This window comes from Salvelinus alpinus, chromosome 35 (genome assembly GCF_045679555.1).
Source record: "Salvelinus alpinus chromosome 35, SLU_Salpinus.1, whole genome shotgun sequence".
Lineage (NCBI taxonomy): Eukaryota > Metazoa > Chordata > Actinopteri > Salmoniformes > Salmonidae > Salvelinus > Salvelinus alpinus.
In genome coordinates, this window is record NC_092120.1 from 11,033,549 (window position 1) to 11,054,242 (window position 20,694).

The following is a 20,694-nucleotide window of genomic DNA, read 5'->3' on the forward strand; positions in this document are numbered from 1 at the left end:
TGTGTAGTGATACAATAACGGATACCTGCCATCTGTGATACAATGTAAACGCCTGGGCAATGCGTTAATCACAGGAGAAAAATAAACGTTGTCGGCAGGATTCGAACCTGCGCGGGAAGATCCCAATAGATTTCTAGTCTATCGCCTTAACCACTCGGCCACGACAACTGCCTACATGTACGACTACTACCAACCAACTATGCTCGCATGAATAAGTGAGGTTCTTTAAAGTTGAGTTATTGGCAAACTTACTTGCCTGTTGCCTGTGGCAATGACTTCGTCTTTGTCGTTTTAGGAAGCTGTCCTGTCTGCAAATGTGTAAAGTTAAGCAAATATGAGACTACCTAGAGGGCAGCCCTTTTGCAATTTAGGAAGGCTGGCGTCTGCAACTAATTAGCTAACGTTACATAGCTATTGTCGTTAGTTACGTTGCATAAGCTTCCACTGTCAGTCATGGTCAACAACTTGGTTTGCTAACGTTAGTCCATTCCACCGTACTAGTTAAAGTTAGCCTGTTAACACTTGCATTTTACTACGCACCATTTTCATTTTACTACGCACTGCTGCTTATTTGACTGTTGTTGTCATGAACAGGAGTTCATGTAGGTAAAGTACGATACTTTGTAGCTCGCGATTTATGTGTAGTGATACAATAACGGATACCTGCCATCTGTGATACAATGTAAACGCCTGGGCAATGCGTTAATCACAAGAGAAAAATAAACGTTGTCGGCAGGATTCGAACCTGCGCGGGAAAATCCCAATGGATTTCTAGTCCATCGCCTTAACCACTCGGCCACGACAACATCTGATAATACTGTCGACAGAAATCGGATATTGGTAATATCCAACATCTTTTGTATATAAAAAGAGATATCTGACATTTTGACTGATATTATGATTCAGCAGGCAGCAGCACACAACAACCCGTTGTCGACAGGATTTTGACCTGCGCGGGAAGATTTCTAGTCTGTCGCCTTAACCACTAGGCCAAGATAACTACCCCCTAATTTCACTTGTACGAGTAACTATGATTCAATTATTATCATGTTGGGTAGTTAGTTAATTAATTGGTTTCTTCATATTGACTGTGGCAATGACGCTTCTCAAAAATGTTACTTAATCAATGACCTAGTACAAACATTTGTGAATAAATGAATTCAACAGATAAAATAAGCACTACAAACTGGGTGGTTCGAGCCCTGAATGCTGATTGGCTGACATACTCGTGACGTGTACCATGCGTATGACCAAACATTTATTTTTACTGCCCTAAGCTAAGGGCAGTAAGTTAGCAGACCTTGCTTTTTATTTATTCTGACACCGGATGTGTTACACGCAGCGTTCACAGTAGGCCGTCATTGTAAATACACATTTGTTCTTAACTGACTTGCCTAGTTAAATAATAGCAATAAGGCACCTTGGGGGTTTGTGGTATATTGTCAATATACCACGGCTATGGGCTGTATCCATGCACTCCACTTTGCGTCGTGATTAAGAACAGCCCTTAGCCATGGTATATTGGCCATATACCACACCTCGTGCATTATTGCTTAAATATAAAAAACAGGAGGTTGGTGGCACCTTTATTTTGGGAGGATGTGCTCGTGGTAACGGCTGGAAGCGGAATCATTGGATTGGTATCAAATACATCAAACACATAGTTTGATGCCATTCCATTTGTTCCATGCCAGCCATGATTATGAGCCGTCCTCCCTTCAGCAGCCTACACTGATATAAAATTAACTTTATAAAGAGAACACTGATATAAAATTTACTTTATAAAGAAAACGTTAGTGCAAACCGAAAGAGCTGTTCAGAGCAAAGGAAAACAGTATGTTCCCTGACCGGGAATCGAACCCGGGCCGCGGCGGTGAGAGCGCCGAATCCTAACCACTAGACCACCAGGGATCTGTTACGGAATCCAAATTGACACTTTGAAATTAATGGAACAAACTCTACAATATTCTCATACCAATGTTGTGCCGAAAAGGCCCCCCCCCCTTTTCGCGTGAATGCGCACGCACCCCCTCCTTCTTCATTGCTGCGACTTGCGTGAACGCGCACGCACTCAAATCTTCATTGCTGCGACTTGTTTGCTAGTTGAGATTTCTGATCACGTTATTGACCGGTAGTGTGAGCCACAAAATCAAGGGAATTAGAAGGGGGGGATTTCGGAAATTAGAAGGGGGAATTTCGGCAAGGGTTTTTTCGGCAAGCCCCCCCTTTCTATTTTGGGAATGCAAGGGCGGGCACACTTCAGAATAATTTTTGGTGACCTATCATGCCCTCTGATGTGTGCCATAGGAAGTATTAGACTAGTCACAAAAGGAAGTGGTTATTTCAGCAATAATAATTTTCAGAGGCCTCTACTGTTCTCTACCCATCCCTGAATCCCCCATCCCATCGTTCTTTTCCCTCTTACGGCTTTTCCCACATTTTTTTTGTTTTTAAGAATGTAGGTACAGTAGTAATAATAATAATACCAATAATAAATCTAAAATATGTAATCTGGGCCAAAAATAAAGTTCAAATATATAAGTCAACATGAGTGCATTCCCATAATCACAGTAAACTGTTATAATAATAGAAAAAAAAGGGAAAGAATGTATAATAGTATAATAAACAAAACTATGACTGAATGTGCCTCCATGAAGAATCCTCTCCCCAATAGCTCCCTTCGCCCTCAATAGGTCACCCCCAGCACCTCCACCATCCCCATCAACCTCCCCCCACCTCTCAACCACAAAACACAATAATGACAATAATAATAGAAATTAAAATACAACAAAATATATACCAAGATATATATACACATACACACACATGTATAGTACATATACATAAACATATTCACAGGACACTTGTTAGGATATTTTATCAAGGTTTAAGATAAATGATTAAATAATTCTACCCAGAAACTTAACCATTAGGATTAGAGGTTAGGTAGCATGTAGGGGGGTAGAACGGAATGTCTGTGTGTGTACCTAAAGAAAACTAAATGGATCATTAACCTATGTTTGAACCGACTAAGCTATAACTCTGTGGAGATAAGGGAAGACAGAAAAAGCCCATCCAGGTTTTCCGTATCTGGGGGGGGGGGGGGGGGGGGACTGGAACTGTCAGCTAAGGGGTAATAAACTGTGGTGAGAATTCAGGAGATAATCCAGATATAGTGTGTATGTGTGTGCGTTAGGGTGTTGGGATGGACTTTTGAATTAGCTTTGTCCTAGTCGGAGGGGGAGGGACTCTATGACGCTGTGTGTAATATATAATGTGATGTACATGGTTTTTGGAGGAGAGATCTCTCGAGAATAAACGCTATTGATTAATTTGGACACGGGTCTCTGTCTATTTTAAGCAAATAACAATCTTACAAATTCTTATAAACGGACAGAGTGTTTGCATTGTTATAATTAAATTGGTTAACGAACATTTAGGAACCAAATTCGTTCATCAACACTCAACTTATCTCTTATCATTTTTCCTACATCAGATATGCAGGTGACATTTCCACCTGGATGACAGCACATAATCAGCAAGACGGAGATGCTCTTCATCCGAGGGAATGCCTGCCCATTCTCAGATGTACCCTTACTCACCCATGCCAACAAGATGTTACTTGTGGGGTATTTGCCTTGACAGTAAGTATTCGAGTATAAGTAATGTACAATTAACCTACTGGAAGTATACTGACTAAAAGGCAAAACAGAACTGTCAAATTATATTATAGCTGTGTCGTTGTATACTTGCGAATTAGAATCTTAAGTGTAACATAATTTTGTTGGGGAAAACTGAAATGCCCATCACATTTTTTCCCCAGTTTGCTGAATGTATTCTGAAGGAGGAGTCGTTTGTCTTTTCAAATACGGACAAAGATGTTAACATCATGGTATGTTAACACTCCAAAACACTGGTGTGTTCAATTTCTAATTTAATATAATTGTAGATAAAAAACATTTATATGGATCTTTCAAGGTTATCTTTGATTCAACTTCTGATTTGATGGCCACTAAAACACATGTATTTAAATAATTTTGTTACAAGAAACCTATACTATTCCCTTGTTCCCTGTTTGATCAGAAAAATACATGTAAAGATGTATAGACTACTTGACATTATGTTTTGCTAGAAGACATGAGCCAACTGTGCCACTTCTGTAGGGAGGTGGACAATAATGAGGAAGACACTAACTGGGTAATTGCTTGTTCACTTCTAAAGGCACATTTTTACCAGTACGAATTTGTATAAGCAGTAATGTTTCTAGAGGTAGTATTATCTGATTGGTCTGATAATGAAATGATTGTAACTCAAGAAAATGTATTTCATGTTTTAAATATATTAAAATTTTTCATAATTCATTTCAGATTGGTTGTGACCGCTGCCCACGATGGTTCCACCAGTCCTGTATGAAAACCATCCCATCATTGGAGGATTATGTCTGCGCTGCCTGTCAGGACTAGGTTAGGCTTGAGTTCCAGGCGACGGTATAACCTGGAAAACTTTCCATAAAAAGTGGAATAAATGTTCAGTCGAGCTGTTGCAGCTTTCCAATATTTGTTTATGTTATTTATTGTCTTTTTATATTTGATTTATTGTCATTTTATATCTTATTATGCAAATATTTAAATGTGTATGTCCTATTTAAAGGTTGCTAACAAACTTAACTTTCTGTAATGTTTTTGTGTTATCGTGTGATAATATTTGTGTATTATCTTTATTTTCTTAAACATTACAAAATGTTTCTAAAATAAATGTTATTTCTTTATACTGTAATTTAGCTTTCTGTGGCACACACTACTGGTCAACAGAAGCTACCAAAATGATTATGAAGTGTGCCAGGCCTTGCAGTCCCAAAATAGAAGGGGGGGATTTCGTCAGGCAAGAAAATAGCCTTGCCGAAATCCCCCCTCCCCCTCTAATTTCCTTAATTTTGTGCCGAGTCAAATACTTTCTGTGGCACAAATCAGTCAAATACTTTCTATAGAATAAACTTCACATCTGGATAGGCAACCGAAATGAATAATTAATGTATGTGTGTTATATTAAACATAGAGGAGGGAGTAAAATGTAGGCAAGCAATCAACATTACTACTAGACAACACCACTAGTCGAATACGACATGGGAGAGATGACGAGTTTAGGCAAATATATTTATTTATGGGCTAATACACTTGAAACAAATAGCCAAACCGAAAACTGCAGACATTACTAGTGCCTCCCCCGCGATCAAACCGACATAAACATTTTTATGAAACGCTGCCTAACGTGATCAGAAATCTCAACAAGCAAGCAAGTCGAAGCAATGAAGAATTGAGTGAGTGCGCGTTCACGCGAAGGAGGGGGGAATTCTGGCAAGGGGAGCTTTTCGGCACAACGCTGGCACCTCAGATTTTCTACTGCATGAGGTCCTGCACCTCATAAAATATTAGCTCAAAGGTATTGTACAGTTCCTGCACCTAAATATAAACAGTACCGGCACCCAAGATGAGTACTGTCATCTATTTTAGTCGAAGTCAAGCACTAGTGTCAAGCTATTTATAGTGAACAAAAATATAAATGCAACATGTAAAGTGTTGGTCCCATATTTCAAGACCTGAAATAAAATATCCCAGGGATTTTCCATATGCACAAAAAGTGTATTTCTCTAAAATGTTGTGCACAAATTTGTTTACATCCCTGCTAGTGAGCATTTCTCCTTTGCCAAATAATCCATCCGCCTGACAGGTGTGGCATATCAAGAAGCTGATTAAATAGCATGATCATTACACAGGTGCACCTTGTGCGGGGGACAATAAAAAGCCACTCTAAAATGTGCAGTTTTGTCACACAACACAATGCCACAGATGTCTCAAGTTTTGAGGGAGCGTGCAATTGGCATGCTGACTGCAGGAATGTCCACCATAGTTGTTGCCAGAGAAATTCATGTTAATTTCTCTACCATAAGCCACCTCCAACATTGTTTTAGAGAATTTGGTATAACATCCAACTGGCCTCACAACCGCAGACCACGTGTAACCACGTCAGCCCAGGACCTCCACATCCGGCTTATTCACCTTCGGGATCGTCTGAGACTAGCCACCCGGAGAGCTGATGAAACTGTGGGTTTGCACAACTGAAGAATTTCTGCACAAAATGTCAGAAACTGTCTCAGGGAAACTCATCTGTGTGCTTGTCGTCCTTACCAGGGTCGGTGTCGTAACCAACTTTAGTGGGTAAATGCTCAGCTTCGATGGCCACTGGCATGCTGGAGAATTGTGCTCTTCACGGATTAATCCGGGCAGTATGGCATCGTGTGGGCAAGTGGTTTGCTGATGTCAACGTTGTGAACAGAGTGCCCAATGGTGGCGGTGGGGTTATGGTATGGACCGGCATAAACTAAGGACAGAGAACACAATTGCATTTTATCGATGGCAATTTCAATGCACAGAGATACCGTGACGAGATCCTGAGGCCCATTCTCCAGCCATTCACCTCATGCTTCAGCATAATAATGCACAACCCCATGTCTCAAGGAGCTGTACACAATTCCTGGAAGCTGAAAATGTCCCAGTTCTTCCATGGCCTGCATACTCACAGACATGTCACCCATTGAGCATGTTTGGGATGCTCTGGATCGATGTTTACGACAGCGTGTTCCAGTTCCCGCCAATATTTAGCAACTTCACACAGCCATTGAAAAGGAGTGGAACATTCCACAGGCCACAATCAACAGCCTGATTAACTCTATGCAAAGGTGCTGTGTCACGCTGTGTGAGGCAAATGGTAGTCACACCAGACACTGACTGGTTTTCTGATCCATGCCCCTACCTTTTTTAAAGGTACCTGTGACCAACAGACGCATGTCTGTATTCCCAGTCATGTGAAATCCATAGATTAGGGCCTAATGAATTTATCTCAATTGACTGGTTTCCGTATATGAACTGTAACTCAGTAAAATCTTTGAAACTGTTGCATGTTGTGTTTATATTTTTGTTCCGTGTATATTGCACAGTGAGGAGAAATTCAACAGTGGACATAGTCCCCCCCCAAAATCCTGCTGTTGTGAGCATGTAACAACCACAATACAATGACATAACATGTAGCTAGTACAACAAAAAGGATAATCAATTAAAGTATTAGAAAGTTCAGTATTTACTTTTGCAATCTTAGTCCACACCCAGGGATCCAGCCACAGCAATAGAATGTTATATATTGCCTGTGTCACGTGTGCTCCCTCTCCGGCCTCTAGGTCACCAGTGTGCTCCCTCTCCGGCCTCTAGGTCACCAGGCTGCTCGTTATGGCGCACACCTGTCACCATCGTTACACGCACCTGCGCGTCATCTGACTCCATCACTTCCCTGATTACCTTCCTTATATATGTCACTCCCTTTGGTTCCTTCCCCAGGCATCATTGTTTCTGTTTCTGTGTTGTCTGTGCGTTGTTCGTGTTTCTTATTTTGTATTATGTTGCGTTTATTTATTAAAACACTCACTTGAACTTGCTTCCCGACTCTCAGCGCACATCGTTACAGCCTGGCTATACCTTAATTACAATAGAATGCTATCACTGCATTCTTATAAAACACAACCTATTATTTTTTTGTCATACTTACCTCTCTTATTTTAGCCACCACTTACTAACTTAATGATTCTATAATGGGTGGGGAGCCGTGGTTTCTCTTCTATTTTACAGACTAAGCTCTCACTTTAACTTTCATTCTGTGTAAGTTTGTCATAATGGCCCTGATACTTTCAATTTATCAGAAAGGGTGTAGGCTACTGTTTCTGTTTAATTTCTTTGAAAAGCCTACACATACTGGTTCTACAGGACCGGCCAGAGGGTTGTCTGCCTACCTCTGCTCTAGAGGTAAACTCTCCGGAAAGTAGACATGACTCTTAGGCTCCTTGCTCAGCTTCAAAAGTTCACTGGTCTTTCTCTGCCTCTCTGCCTTTCTCTGCCTTACAATGAGCCCAAACTAGCTGAACAGGGTCTCACACACAGACATGTTTTATGGAAGCCTGTCCCGACCAGTTTGGCCCCAGAGTGTAGATCAACATTAAATCCTTCTTCTCAAAGGGTGCATCTAGAAGTTGTTCTTGTGGATTCTTCTTGCTCCTTTGTAGTAACATATTCGTAACGGTTACCTATGAAAAATATAATCATTTTTTTGCTAAAAAAAATAAAAACGCAAAATGAAATACATTGAAACTATTACCATTAAATGAGAGGACAGTGGACAACTCACATAGCTGATGGTGAGCAATGCTGCCACAAGCCCCACAATGGAAAGAACTAGGATGGTATTGCTTTCTTCTGATTGGTCTGTGGACTTATTGTCAAGGCAACCTGCAAATGAAAAAATAATAATACACTGGAAACTCTAAAAGAGTATATATCAGCACAGAGGAACTCTCTGGGGGTTCCAATTTAAAACACTCACATGCAGTATACAGTTTGCTTACATACCAAAACAAGCACACAATGAGAGTAGAACACACTCACCTGTCACTCTGAGGTGAACCTGCCCCTCCTGGTTCTGCTCTCCTACAGGTGCTGCCAGGAGACACTTGTACCTCCCACTATCAACAGCCGTTACATTGGGCAGGAAGATATCGAAAGAATCGTCAGCCAAAAGTTCCACTTCACGCTCCAGACCGACGTACCATTGGGTGGTGCTGTTAGGTGATAGCCTCTTCATCAATAGACCAGACTCCTTATTATAGGGCTCCTCACCCAGCTGGGAGAAGAGGGTGTGAGGTTACTTTATGCCCCTAACAGCTGGTCTGGGGCCAGTGCTGTAGTTTCAATAATGAAGATTACAATGAGGACTGAGGACATACCAGATTGTAAATCACTAGTATGAGCTACTTAGGTATGTGTGAGCAGCCAAAGATCTCCAGAAAAACAGTAAAAGGCAGATAGTCAAATAGTAGTCAAATCAGATTCCATGGTTCAATTGCTAAAATGAATTAACTCAGGACATATTTTGCTAATCAGGACAGCAGGAGACAAACCTGAGGTTAAATTGGCTGGGAACATAAAAGTTTTGAGTTCTGCTGTCTTTAGATGGAGGAAAGAGTGGACGAAGATTGATATGATTAAGTGGCTAGACAAAGGCGGTCTACAATACTAGAAAAGTACATTTCCTGAAGAAAATGTGGTGTGCTTGCTAACTTGCTTAAAGTATTTATGGTTTTGAAAAAAGTTATTGTAGTGGTACTGACTGCAGTAGTAATGGTAATGACTGGTTATATTTGAAAAAGTAGGTAACTGTAAAAAATTATTGATTGGTTTGGTGTCTCTAGCTTGAACAGTTCAAGAGTTACTGTTGGTGAGTTATTTTATGCTAATTTATATAGTTATAGTTATTAAACGTTTCCAAGAATTTGAAGTTAGGATAGCCAGAACCTGTGAAAGTTGGTTTGGTGTCTCTAGCTGAATGGTTCAAGAGTTACTGCTGGTGAGTTATTTTATACCATTGTATGAATTATAGTTGATAAAATAAATCTGAAGTTAGGATAGCCTGAAAATGTGAAAGATGGTTTGGTGTCTCATAATTATGTGAGGTTTTATGTGTTGTTGGAGGTGCGTCTTGGTCAGTTTAGCTCAGAAAATGTTGCCTTCGTCAATCCGTCTAATCCTGCCTAATGAGCGGCCGGCCCTGAGGTCTCTGATCCAGGGCTTTAGTCAGCATTAGCAAGCCACACAAAGTAGTTTACCATGTACCACCTCACTGACCAGTGCCTGACCCCAGGTAAAGAACCGAATCCTCACCGCATATCGACCTTGTATCTTCAGCATCCTTCATATGCCTGCTGTGTACGCAAACTGGAAAAAAATAGAAGGCAAATGACAAGACGAACCTTGTTGGACAGCCCTTACGAAAAAGATTGCAGTCAGAGTGCAGTATTACTGCAGTATGCTGCTTCCAAAATAAACGTTTTTTTTTACTGCATTAATGTTGCAATGTAACTGCAGTTAGAGTGCAGTATAACTGCAGTATGCTCCAAATACTGCGTCCAAAATAACACCGTTTTTTTACTGCAGTAATTTTGCAATGTAACTGCAGTTAGAGAGCAAGTGGAAGTGTCAATTTACCTAGTGCAAAGGCATGGAGAAAGACTAGGGTAACGTTACGCATTTTTTTGTTCAGCACCAAAACGTTTTCTAGATTTCGCTGTATAATTCAAGGGATAGGTATATCCTACTAGAATATGAAAGTAAAAGTAGCCGTCAAAGTGAAAGCAGACTGGGCTTTCTGTTGAGGAAGAGAGGCCCAACTCGTCGGAAAATCTGTCTCCCTCCAACAGGTAACGTTAGCGTTCTTTCGTTGTTTTGCCCACAAGAAAGGAGTTTTGGTATGGAGGTCAGTGGGTGTAGAATTTGGTCAACAAAAAATAAATGGCTTATTAGTTTGCTACGAAAGGTTTAGTTGATCGAATATAAATACTTTCTTAATAGTTAGGTTGTTATGAGTGTACTAATATAAGTAGGACACGTGACATCCCGGCAACTTTGAGAAAAAATATTTTATATCGGAGTCTCGAGGTGAATATGCATATTCATATATGAGGCTAGTAGCGTAGCATCTCTCACCATTGAATACAGGCCGTGACGTCACCAACCCTCATCGAATATTTAAAAATATTGATACAATAATGAGATGTGTCCACCAATCCAAATAAAAGAGAGGCGGGAGCCAACTACCATTGTTAGAGCGGAGAGACATGTGTTTTGTCAGAAAATCCATAATCTTTGACTGCAGTAAATCTGTTGACTGTCTTATTTCCACGCCCCGCATTTAATGATTAACTCGTGCACTTCACAGGTGGCACATCAAGCATCAAACATGGAGCTCTTGCCTTTGATTAAACGTTTTTGGTAAGTAGGAAAGGCAACGTAAAACGCAATTGAAAGGAGACATAGTTATTGTCTATATGTAATGTATTTAAGACTATAACTTTAACATGGACCTAATTTTGATAAGAAAAATGTATCGAAACCACTAGGCTGCTATAGTCTCGCGCACCAATCAGATACTCCTCATATTGCCCTGTGCGCAATGGCGACGAGGGTATGCTGTCTATGTGTGACTGCATATAAAAAGATCGTATAGGTCTGTGTTTATAGGAAAATGTAATCATTTACATCTTAACCATATTTAAAAGGTGTCAGCCGAGGAATTCCCCTTGCTCTGGACCAGGGTCGGCTGTGCTCTCCACGCACTAGACCAAGATCTAGAATTCCCCTAGCAGGGTCTTCCCCTGGCAGGAGTCGAGTCACTGGTATTCTTTTAAAGGTCCACCAAAATGTTCATTTACATCTTATCTCGGTATAGTCAGTTTTCCCTCACAGCACAGGTATTTGAATAAATAAGTAAAATCATTGTCTGATCTTTTCCCTGAGGGCCAGGGCATCTCAATCTTTTATTTTCAGAGGCCCCTTAAAACAGAAAGAAAATCTGGGGTCCCCCATGGGGGTTATGGCTCTGCTTAGTTGGCCAAGGCTTACTTACTAAAAATACAAATCTGGGGTCCATCTACATTAGAGATACCATTTTTAAGAGTAAACTGTCTGCTTGATATTAATTGTTGACACTCACTATATAAAATTGAACATTGTTTTTAATATTTTAATGCGTGTCAAACTCTAGTTTGTAATTTTCTATTTCTTAGTTTTCTCCCTATATTTTCAAGGGCTCCTAAAAGCTCTGGGTCCCTCTCCCCTGGGGTCCTACGTCCCCTGGTTGAAAACCACTTGTCCCTCTTTTTTTTACGGGGTAAATTGACTGAGAATACATTCTCATTTACAGTAACAACCTGGGAATATTTACATGTGGGGGGGGGGGGGGGGGGGCAGATTGGGAATTTAGCCAGGACACGATAAGTACCATGGGATCTTTAGTGACCACAGAGAGTCAGGACACCCATTTAACAATCCCAAAGACTGCACCCTACACATGGCAATGTCCCCAATCACTGCCCTGGGGCATTGGCCTTCCAAAACCTGTTCAGCAGCATCCAGGGACCAACTCTGCTTATCTTCAGAGGTAATTCAGCAGTGGTATGCAGGGTGGTATGCTGCTGGCTAAATATGGCCTGTGAGACAGCAGTCTGAATTCTACAACAATGTTCCATAATAGGTCTAATGTCAGATTGTCTAATGTGAAAGCATTAGATGTCCTGAATACAAAGCATTATGTTAGCCGCAAATCCAACACAACACATCACTGATTACCACTCTTCATATTCTCAAGCATGGTGGTGGCTGCATCATGTTTTGGGTATGCTTGTCATCAGCAAGGGCTAGGGAGTTTTTTAGGATAAAAAGAAACGGAATAGAGGTAAGCACAGGCAATATCCTAGAGGAAAACCTGGCTCAGTCTGCTTTCCAACAGACACTGGAAGACAAATTCACCTTTCAGCAGAACAATAACCTAAAACACAAGGCCAAATATACACTGGAGTTGCTTACCAAGACGACATTGAATGTTCCTGAGTGGCCTAGTTACAGTTGTGACTTAAATCGACTTGAAAATCTATGGCAAGACTTGAAAATGGCTGTCTAGCAATGATCAACAACCAACTTGACAGAGCTTGAAAAATTAAAAAATAATAATGTGCAAATATTGTACAATCCACGTGTGCAAAGCTCTTAAGAGACTTACCCAGACAGACTCACCGCTGCCAAACGTGATTCTAACATCTATTGACTCAGGGGTGTGAATACTTATGTAAATTAGAGATTTCTGTATTATAATTTTCTATTTATACTAACAACATGTTTTCATTTTGTCATTGTGGGGTATTGTGTGTAAATGGGTGAGAGAAATGTTTATTTAATCCATTCTGAATTCAGGCTGTAACACAACAACATTTTTGAATAAATGAAGGGGTATGAATACTTTCAGAAGGCACTATAGATGTTAGAGATGCAGAGCAGTAACAGAAAGCTCTCAAGGTTAATCGGTTCATCTTGGACTTGGAAGTGATGAAATGAGCTGGCAATTGGGGAGTTACTGGTCTGAAATCCTAATGCAGTTGTGGTATAAGGAAGGTACTCACTTAACCTGTGTCAAAATTAGCAAGGATTAAAAAAACATTTAACATATTTTTATACTGTCCACTATCTCTTCTGCAATTTATTATTGGTACGGAAATACTTTTCTTTTTGAAGTTACAAGCTACACTTATCCCTATCAGACAATAAGCTTAGAGACACGTTGTTAAGGCTGTCAATGTCGTTCTCCTCCTCAGACGAGGAGGAGCATGGATCAGACCAAGATGCGGAGAGGTAAGTGTTCATGATTTAATGAAACAACAAGAAAACACTTAAACCTACAAAATAACAAACGTGACTAACCTTAAACAGTCCTGTGTGGTCCAAACACTGACACAGGAAACAAACACCCACAAAACACAGGTGAAACCCAGGCTGCCTAAGTATGACTCTCAATCAGGGACAACGATTGACAGCTGTCTCTGATTGAGAATCATACCAGGCCGAACACAAACTCCCAACATAGAAATACAAACATAGACAAACCCACCCAACTCACGCCCTGACCAACTAAAATGAATACAAAACAAAGGAAAACAGGTCAGGAACGTGACACACGTGACTAACTGAATAGGTTGATATCACTTTGTACATTTCATGGAGACTTACCAAATATCAGTTTTTCTAATTCCTCTTATTTTTATTAACCGACAGACGTCATTTGATACACACTAGTATTACATGAGCCGCAAATAAGCAAATGTTTTTTTAGGTCAGATGCTTTGCATTTGCACTCTTTAATTCTGTTAAGCTTATTATTATTGTGCAATAATGTGTTGAGTGCTATGATCACACAGTTGTCATGAAAAAAATGTCACTGTTATTGTATATGACCCGAATCCATGCACTCCTTATATCAAATCTGTCCTGTGATATGGTGATGCAATAAAAAACAAATATTTAGTTATTCTATAGTGTTACATTTTTTAAGCTACATGGAATTTAATGTTTGTAAAGGATTTTCATTTTCAATGTTGTTTAGATCACATGTAACCTAGCTTCCATTTTATGCTGTGTGATGTTGTTACCTTGTAATGTGTTTGGGGTAATGTGATTGTCGATGACAATGACAGAGACTTCACAGAATTGTTGTCACTCAAAAGATTAGTGAAGAGGTATTTATGGATTTAACAATTAAAACAGCTATCCAAAAATATAATATTTCAGCTAACACTTTGTGTCAGCCCTTGAGGATAATTGGGATCATCCCTTTTAAAATGTGCACATTACAACATTGACAGGTGATGGAAATGACTCATGTCAAGGTTCAGTATATAGCTAGTATAAAATATAACAATGTGTTGTGTGAAATAGGTAGAGATTTGTTGCCAGCCATTTAGCACCTCAAACAGTATACTATGCAGAGAAATAGTTATGTATCTAGTTTGTAAGCCTCTGTAAAATGGTAGGGTAAATCATTTATCTTAATAACATGAAATATTCTGAGTAACAATCAATTTTTCTAAGAGAAACATCACTACTGTGGTGACTAAAAAAGTGAAGACTCGTCTTAAGAAAAAGTTAAATAACATTTATCTAAGAACCATAGCACATGTACGTCAGATACAGTACATTACAATTATTTACATGTCTTCTTTATTTTCAACGTATACACAGAATTGCTGATCATATTCAAAAACCGGATAAAGATTTATACAAAGTTTATTTTCTGTCAGTTACTTTTTGCCAATATTCACCAAAGCCTACTTTCGTATTGCTTGGATGAAAAAGTATATACTGTTTTGACCTCACAAAATAACTAAAAGTTATCGATAATGCCTGAACATTAGAGTTAATTGAGAGCTTTGCTTGGCTCAGATGGAATGCAGTCTTGGTTGGTTTCATCTCTCTGCAGAGTCCAGCATGTCCCACCAAATCCTTCCAACACGGGTGAGCCCCATTGAACAGTGCTCAGATCAATTCCATTTCAATACCAGTCAATACAGGATTTTAATTAGGCATGAAATTCAATGCAGTACACATTGATAATTTTCCAGTTCAAAATCAATGTCAACTTCCAATTACTGAAACTTCAATTGACTGGGTTGACTGAAATGTAAATGGAATTAACACCAACATTGCCATGGAAAGACCCTGCAGAATGACCCCTATTAGGTTCTAATTTTCAGAGTAAAAACTCAACGGCACAATGAAAGCTTTACCAAGTTTATTCTTCCCAGAGGATCAATACAGCTGCATTAGACAAAAAGATTTTCACACAAGCACTGATATTTAACCCTCTCTCTTTGGCTGAGTCTCCTCCTACCCATCTGATTGTATCTTTACTGCTAGGCAGGAAACTAAGTAATATGGCCATAAACTTTTCTTTCTCCCTTAATGTGACCTGACCTGACCTCGACCCCCTTCATCACTAATCCATGGCTCTCTCACCTTATCAATGCCTGCCATATGTGATCGCTTCCCTGCACTCAGCACATTCCAAGCTTAATTGCACACACTATATACCTTCCTCCTACAGATAACCATAGGATCCCTGATATAATGTAAACGTTATACATTACCCTCTCTCCCTCAGTGACATGAATAAGTATATTTCATATTCTCAGAACCCCACACCCCTTATTAATTATTTATTCTCCCTTTCCTGAAGCTCTTTGTTGGGGTTTGATCTTGGGGCTTAGATCGTGGGGTCCCTTCACCAGGCCCTGCTCCTTGCGCATCACAGGCTCTTGAATGCTGCAGTCATGCCTACACAACTTAGTTCTACAGGTTCGTCCAGAGGTTTGTCTGCCTCCCGCTGCTTTAGAGGTGAACTCTCTGGAAAGTAGACATGACTCTTAGGCTCCTTGCTCAGCTTCAAATGGACTATAGTCTTTCTCTGTGTTTCCTCTTCACATTCAAGTATACAATGAGCCTAAACTAGCTGAACAGGGTCTCACACACAGACATGTTTTATGGAAGCCTGTCCCGACCAGTTTGGCCCCAGAGTGTAGATCAACATTAAATCTTTCTTCTCAAGGGGTGCATCTAGAAGTGGTTCTTGTGGATACTTCTTACTCCTTTGCAATAACATGTTCCTTAGGATGACCTATGGTAAAGATTAGCATTATTAAGTAAATAAGGAAAATGAAATACATGGAAACCATCACCATAAAATGTTAGTTTCTTTCATCTGTTTAAAAAAACAAATAAGTCAGAGGAACAGCTGACAGTGTAGTAACTCACATAGCTGATGGTGAATATCAGCAATGCCGCAACAATCCCCACAATGGAAAGAACTAGAATGGTATCCATTTCTTCTGATTGGTATGTGGACTCAAGGCAACCTGGAAAACAAGTATCCACAAATCCTTGAGCATCACTGGAAATGTTTTAAAAGATTAACTCTCTCTGGCTCCAATTTAAAAACACTCACATGCAGTATACAGTTTGCTTACATACCAAAACAAGCACACAATGAGAGTAGAACACACTCACCTGTCACTCTGAGGTGAACCTGCCCCTCCTGGTTCTGCTCTCCTACAGGTGCTGCCAGGAGACACTTGTACCTCCCACTATCAACAGCCGTTACATTGGGCAGGGAGATATCGAAAGAATCGTCAGCCAAAAGTTCCACTTCACGCTCCAGACCGACGTACCATTGGGTGGTGCTGTTAGGTGATAGCCTCTTCATCAATAGACCAGACTCCTTATTATAGGGCTCCTCACCCAGCTGGGAGAAGAGGGTGTGAGGTTACTTTATGCCCCTAACAGCTGGTCTTAACCTGATCTTAGAGAATTTCATATTATTCTTTACGTAAATCTGTATGACATGTATCATATGTTACATTTTGTATGGTTTGTATTAATTTGTGGATGTCCATCACCCATTTAGTATGATATGTTACAAATTACAATTCCTATAATATATTACGAATTTGCAAAACGTATGATATGTTACGAATTCTAGCTACTCTAGCTAATGTTAACTAGGCTAGGGCTCAGGGGTTAAGGTTAGGGTTAAGTTTAGGAGTTAGGTTAAAGGGTTAGGGGAAAGGTTAGCTACAAATATTAAGGTTAGGTGAAGGGTTAGCTAAAATGGTTAAGGTTAGGGGAAGGGTTAGCTAACATGCTAAGTAGTTAAAAAGTTGTTAAAATGCTGAAGTTGTCCCTGATGAGATTCAAACTCGCAACCTTTGATTTGCTAAATATTTGCATCGTATGCCCACCTATCCACTCCGACCAATCCTCCTCCTTTAGTTTTTGCCTTAAGTAACCATCTGTCTTATGTAACTGTAACAAACGTAACATATCACACTAAATGGAGTTTCATGGATTTACGTACAGAATAATACAAAATGCTCTGAGACAAGTTGCTGGTCTAGGACCAGTGCTGTATATTTTTTACATATATTGCATGGTTCAAAACACAACGTTTGTGCTATTATAATAATAGAAAGCTTACCTTGTACCACCTCACTGCCCGGTACTGGACCCCAGGCTTACGTATTGCTTTACATTTCAGAATTGAATCCTCTCCACAAACTGACTTCACCTCTTGTGTAGGCCTATCCTGTGTAAGCCCACCTTGCAAGTAGGCAGCTATAGAAAAACACAAGGTAAATCATCATTTCAGGTGAGCCTGTCCAGTTAGACTGATATCAAATTCATTGTTTAAAAGAAATGACAACATACCTAGAATGCAGACGAGTTGAAAAAACATATTTGTAGAACTACAGCAATGAAGATGATGATCCAGAAAAGAAGTGAATCATTTTATATAATAAACTAAAATGGAAGTGAAACTAAGGGGATTCCCGTACAGGGTTTCGTCACAGTGGGTGTAGATGTGCACTTCCGCTTCAGTACGAAATTAAGACGGGACAGCCAGGGTCCTGTATGAGGTGTGAATGTGATCTCATTGAATTACATATTCTGGGTGTGAGGTTCTGGGTGTGAGGTCTCAGGTGCGCGTGAGATTCCACAGGAATTGTATTTTTTGAGCATATCATGGCGATACGAGGCATTATCCTGGTGTGTTTCGGTAGGCTCTTTTTTATACATATGTTTTCATACACATCGTTAAAATGAAGCACACGGGAATTTACCGTTGTCACTGGATGTTATTTCTGAATGTTAACTCAATACTTTATTTTGCAGTTTATTAGTAGATGGGCCAAAGATGGTGGATACATTAAGATAATTAATTCAGGTCATTTACAATTGAAAAATTAAAGGTCCGTTACTGTCTGCTTAACGGGGTGGCTATCCCATAGGCGATACCAGCTCGGCCTGGTCGACTTAGTTAATTGACTTCAATTGAACCAGAAAAAACAGCGAGTAGGGTGTCTCGTTTCTCATCCGTCTCTGGCTAGGCATCAGATGCATTTTACGCTCACTCACACATGCGATGTGTCTGTCTGCTTGGCATTACTTAGATTTATTTCGGTAGATGAGAAGGCCTTAATTCGAAAATAACAAATATATATATATATATAAGCCTAAATATACATAGTCCTTTTGCTTACTGAAAGTTTACATTCATTTTCCATCGCCTGTGAATAACCACGCTGGCTGCGCAATCGTACACATGTCTGGTAAAGCAAAATTAGGGAATCCCATAACCATGAGCTAGGAATCCCCGTGAATTCCATTAGTCTTCGAAACGTGGGGTTGAGTGCACACTAAAAACAAATGGTTATATATAGTGCAAAGTAAGGATTATTTGGCTTGTTATGATAGCGGAATCCTTTTTGGTGCTATATATGTAACCGGGGTGCGCGCTAATAGCGTTTCAATCGGTGACGTCACTCGCTCTGAGCCCTTGTGGAGCGATGGGTAACGATGCTTCGAGGGTGGCTCTTGTCTATGTGTGCAGAGGGTCCCTGGTTCTAGCCCAGGTAGGCCGTCTCTAGATTTTCTGTATTGTTAGGACTCTATGATAAAGTTTGAGCTCCCCACAGAGAACAGCCCACTCCTTACTTCAGAAGTATCCTCCCGAGCAATTAAAAAACTGCCCCGCTGCCAACATATCCTCTTGTACATTCTGTTTAACTTCATGTACAAATGGGTAACCTGTGCAAGGTGTGAAATGGAAATGTATTTTTTGCATATCCCAACTCCCCCTGAGACACCCTCAGAGAGTGGGGTCACGGCCAGGGATCAGCCATTATTGACGCTGACCCGGGAGCAATTGGGGTTAAGTGCCTTTCTCAAGGGCACATCAGCAGATTTTTCACCTAGTCTGCTCTGGGATTCAAACCAGTGACCTTTTCAGTTAGTGTCCCAATGCTCTTAACCACTAGGTTGCCTGCTGCCCTTGTTCTATAAATAACTATTAAAAAAAGGTTTCAACTTGTCAGTTATCAAGTTTCAGTTTCCAAACGTTTCCTCTTACGTTTCACTTTTAAACCAGGATAGTTTATAAAAAAAATCTGAAGAAACACCAACAAACCAAAGAAAACAAAAGGGTCTCATGAGGGGTGCAGCCCAGGAGGCAGGCGTCCATTTTCTCCAGTTCTCGGTTGAAGCTCAAACTTCATTAGCCAAACAAAACCATAACCTTTCTGCCCACTTATCTCCACCATGCCTCCAGACAACATTCACTTCCTGTGGACAGCTGCCAAGAAACACAAAAAATAGGTGGGGTTTAAACACGTGAAGCTATAATCACATGACTAGTCAGTTAGCCAATGAAATCACTTGTTATATTAAATATGCTTAAAGTCACAGCTGTGACAATGGCCTCAAAAGGTTTTCCACTATCGCTACAACCCTTTTTGGTGCTGTATAGAATTTATTAACGGTTCTTTATAGAACCTGTGTGAACCTTTTTATAAAACCTTTCTCAATCTAAAAATAACCTTCTGAAGAACAATACAGGTTTTTTTCTGGTTAGCCATTTTAAATTGTTAAATTTCCATAGGTTTTATTGTTGTGTTAATTGGTTTATATCAGGGGTGCTAACTCTGGAACAACTGGGGGATCCTGAGGAGAGGTTTGAAATCCCCTGATTTAGACCACAGTTCTCAATTGATGCAAGGCCATACATGAGTCTGTCACAAGACACCTTCACTGGGCATATTTAACACGTAACAGTATAGCACAACAGATTAGATTAACTGGAATGACACTTTCACCCCCAAATATTTGACTGAGCTGCCTCTTATATTTTTTAATTATGACCAGAGAGGAAGAGGCGAAGCGAGAGGTTTCACTCGCCAAAATCTGTCCAAAATAAGCCCAATGTGTTTCTATGGTTTTATTTTGGATTTAATCTTGTCGTCTGCTTTCCCTCATTTGGGAGAACGACTCCCATTGTTAGGGCGAAGACATGAGCATCTCATCATTAAATACAGATCTCTGTTATCACTAAAAGAGCAAAAACACTTTTTGTGAACTGCAAAGAACCACTGAATGGCTCAAAGGGTTATTTGAGTCATTATGGTTCTAGACAGAACCATTTTAAAATTTAATTTAACTAGGCAAGTCAGTTAAAAACAAATTCTTATTTACAATGACGGCCTACAGCCATTCCAGAGTTAGCACACCTGATATAAACCAATTAACACACCAATAAAACCTATGGAAATTTAACAATATAAAATGGCTCACCAGAAAAAAAGCTGTATTGTTCTTCAAAAGGTTATTTCTAGGCAAAAGGCCTCCTTCGGGGACGGTGGATGGGATTAAACATTTTAAAGATAGGACA

The 20,694-nt window shown here is 40.0% G+C and overlaps 2 protein-coding genes, 1 long non-coding RNA gene and 3 other non-coding genes across 6 annotated transcripts; 1 reads left to right on the forward strand and 5 right to left on the reverse strand.

Annotated features, from left to right (window-relative positions):
* Nucleotides 1-86: 86 nt before the first annotated feature.
* Nucleotides 87-168, reverse strand: trnas-aga (transfer RNA serine (anticodon AGA)). The gene has a single exon. It is a non-coding gene; the product is annotated as a tRNA-Ser (tRNA).
* A 556-nt stretch (nucleotides 169-724) lies between these two features.
* trnas-aga (transfer RNA serine (anticodon AGA)) lies at nucleotides 725-806 on the reverse strand. Its single transcript has one exon. It is a non-coding gene; the product is annotated as a tRNA-Ser (tRNA).
* Nucleotides 807-1,839: 1,033 nt separating this feature from the next.
* trnae-cuc (transfer RNA glutamic acid (anticodon CUC)) lies at nucleotides 1,840-1,911 on the reverse strand. Its single transcript has one exon. It is a non-coding gene; the product is annotated as a tRNA-Glu (tRNA).
* A 1,245-nt stretch (nucleotides 1,912-3,156) lies between these two features.
* LOC139564654 (uncharacterized) lies at nucleotides 3,157-4,776 on the forward strand. Its single transcript, XR_011672798.1, has 3 exons — nucleotides 3,157-3,644; nucleotides 3,824-4,197; nucleotides 4,368-4,776. It is a non-coding gene; the product is annotated as an uncharacterized lncRNA (long non-coding RNA).
* A 2,953-nt stretch (nucleotides 4,777-7,729) lies between these two features.
* On the reverse strand, nucleotides 7,730-8,742 carry LOC139564097 (CD83 antigen-like; the record flags this gene model as incomplete). Its single annotated transcript, XM_071383299.1, has 3 exons — nucleotides 7,730-8,128; nucleotides 8,230-8,330; nucleotides 8,487-8,742. Coding segments are annotated over 3 exons (510 nt in total), but the record flags the coding sequence as incomplete, so codon positions are not given.
* Nucleotides 8,743-15,195: 6,453 nt separating this feature from the next.
* Nucleotides 15,196-17,810, reverse strand: LOC139564652 (CD83 antigen-like). The gene is made up of 5 exons (XM_071384365.1): nucleotides 17,679-17,810; nucleotides 17,449-17,585; nucleotides 16,482-16,716; nucleotides 16,230-16,330; nucleotides 15,196-16,092 (listed from the first exon to the last, which is right to left on the reverse strand). Exons 1-5 carry the CDS (start codon nucleotides 17,704-17,706, stop codon nucleotides 15,940-15,942), a joined length of 654 nt encoding a protein of 217 aa, XP_071240466.1. The 5' UTR covers nucleotides 17,707-17,810; the 3' UTR covers nucleotides 15,196-15,939.
* Between the last annotated feature and the right edge of the window lie 2,884 nt (nucleotides 17,811-20,694).

What these genes read in the sequence shown, in the direction of transcription:
- LOC139564652 (XM_071384365.1), bottom strand. Translation starts at nt 17,706, where the DNA reads ATGTTTTTTCAACTCGTCTGCATTCTAG. An exon ending in GGGCAGTGAGGTGGTACAAG is followed by an intron (nt 16,717 to 17,448) that starts GTAAGCTTTCTA and finishes CTCTTCTCCCAG; the next exon opens with CTGGGTGAGGAGCCCTATAA. An exon ending in GGTTCACCTCAGAGTGACAG is followed by an intron (nt 16,331 to 16,481) that starts GTGAGTGTGTTC and finishes CTTGTTTTCCAG; the next exon opens with GTTGCCTTGAGTCCACATAC.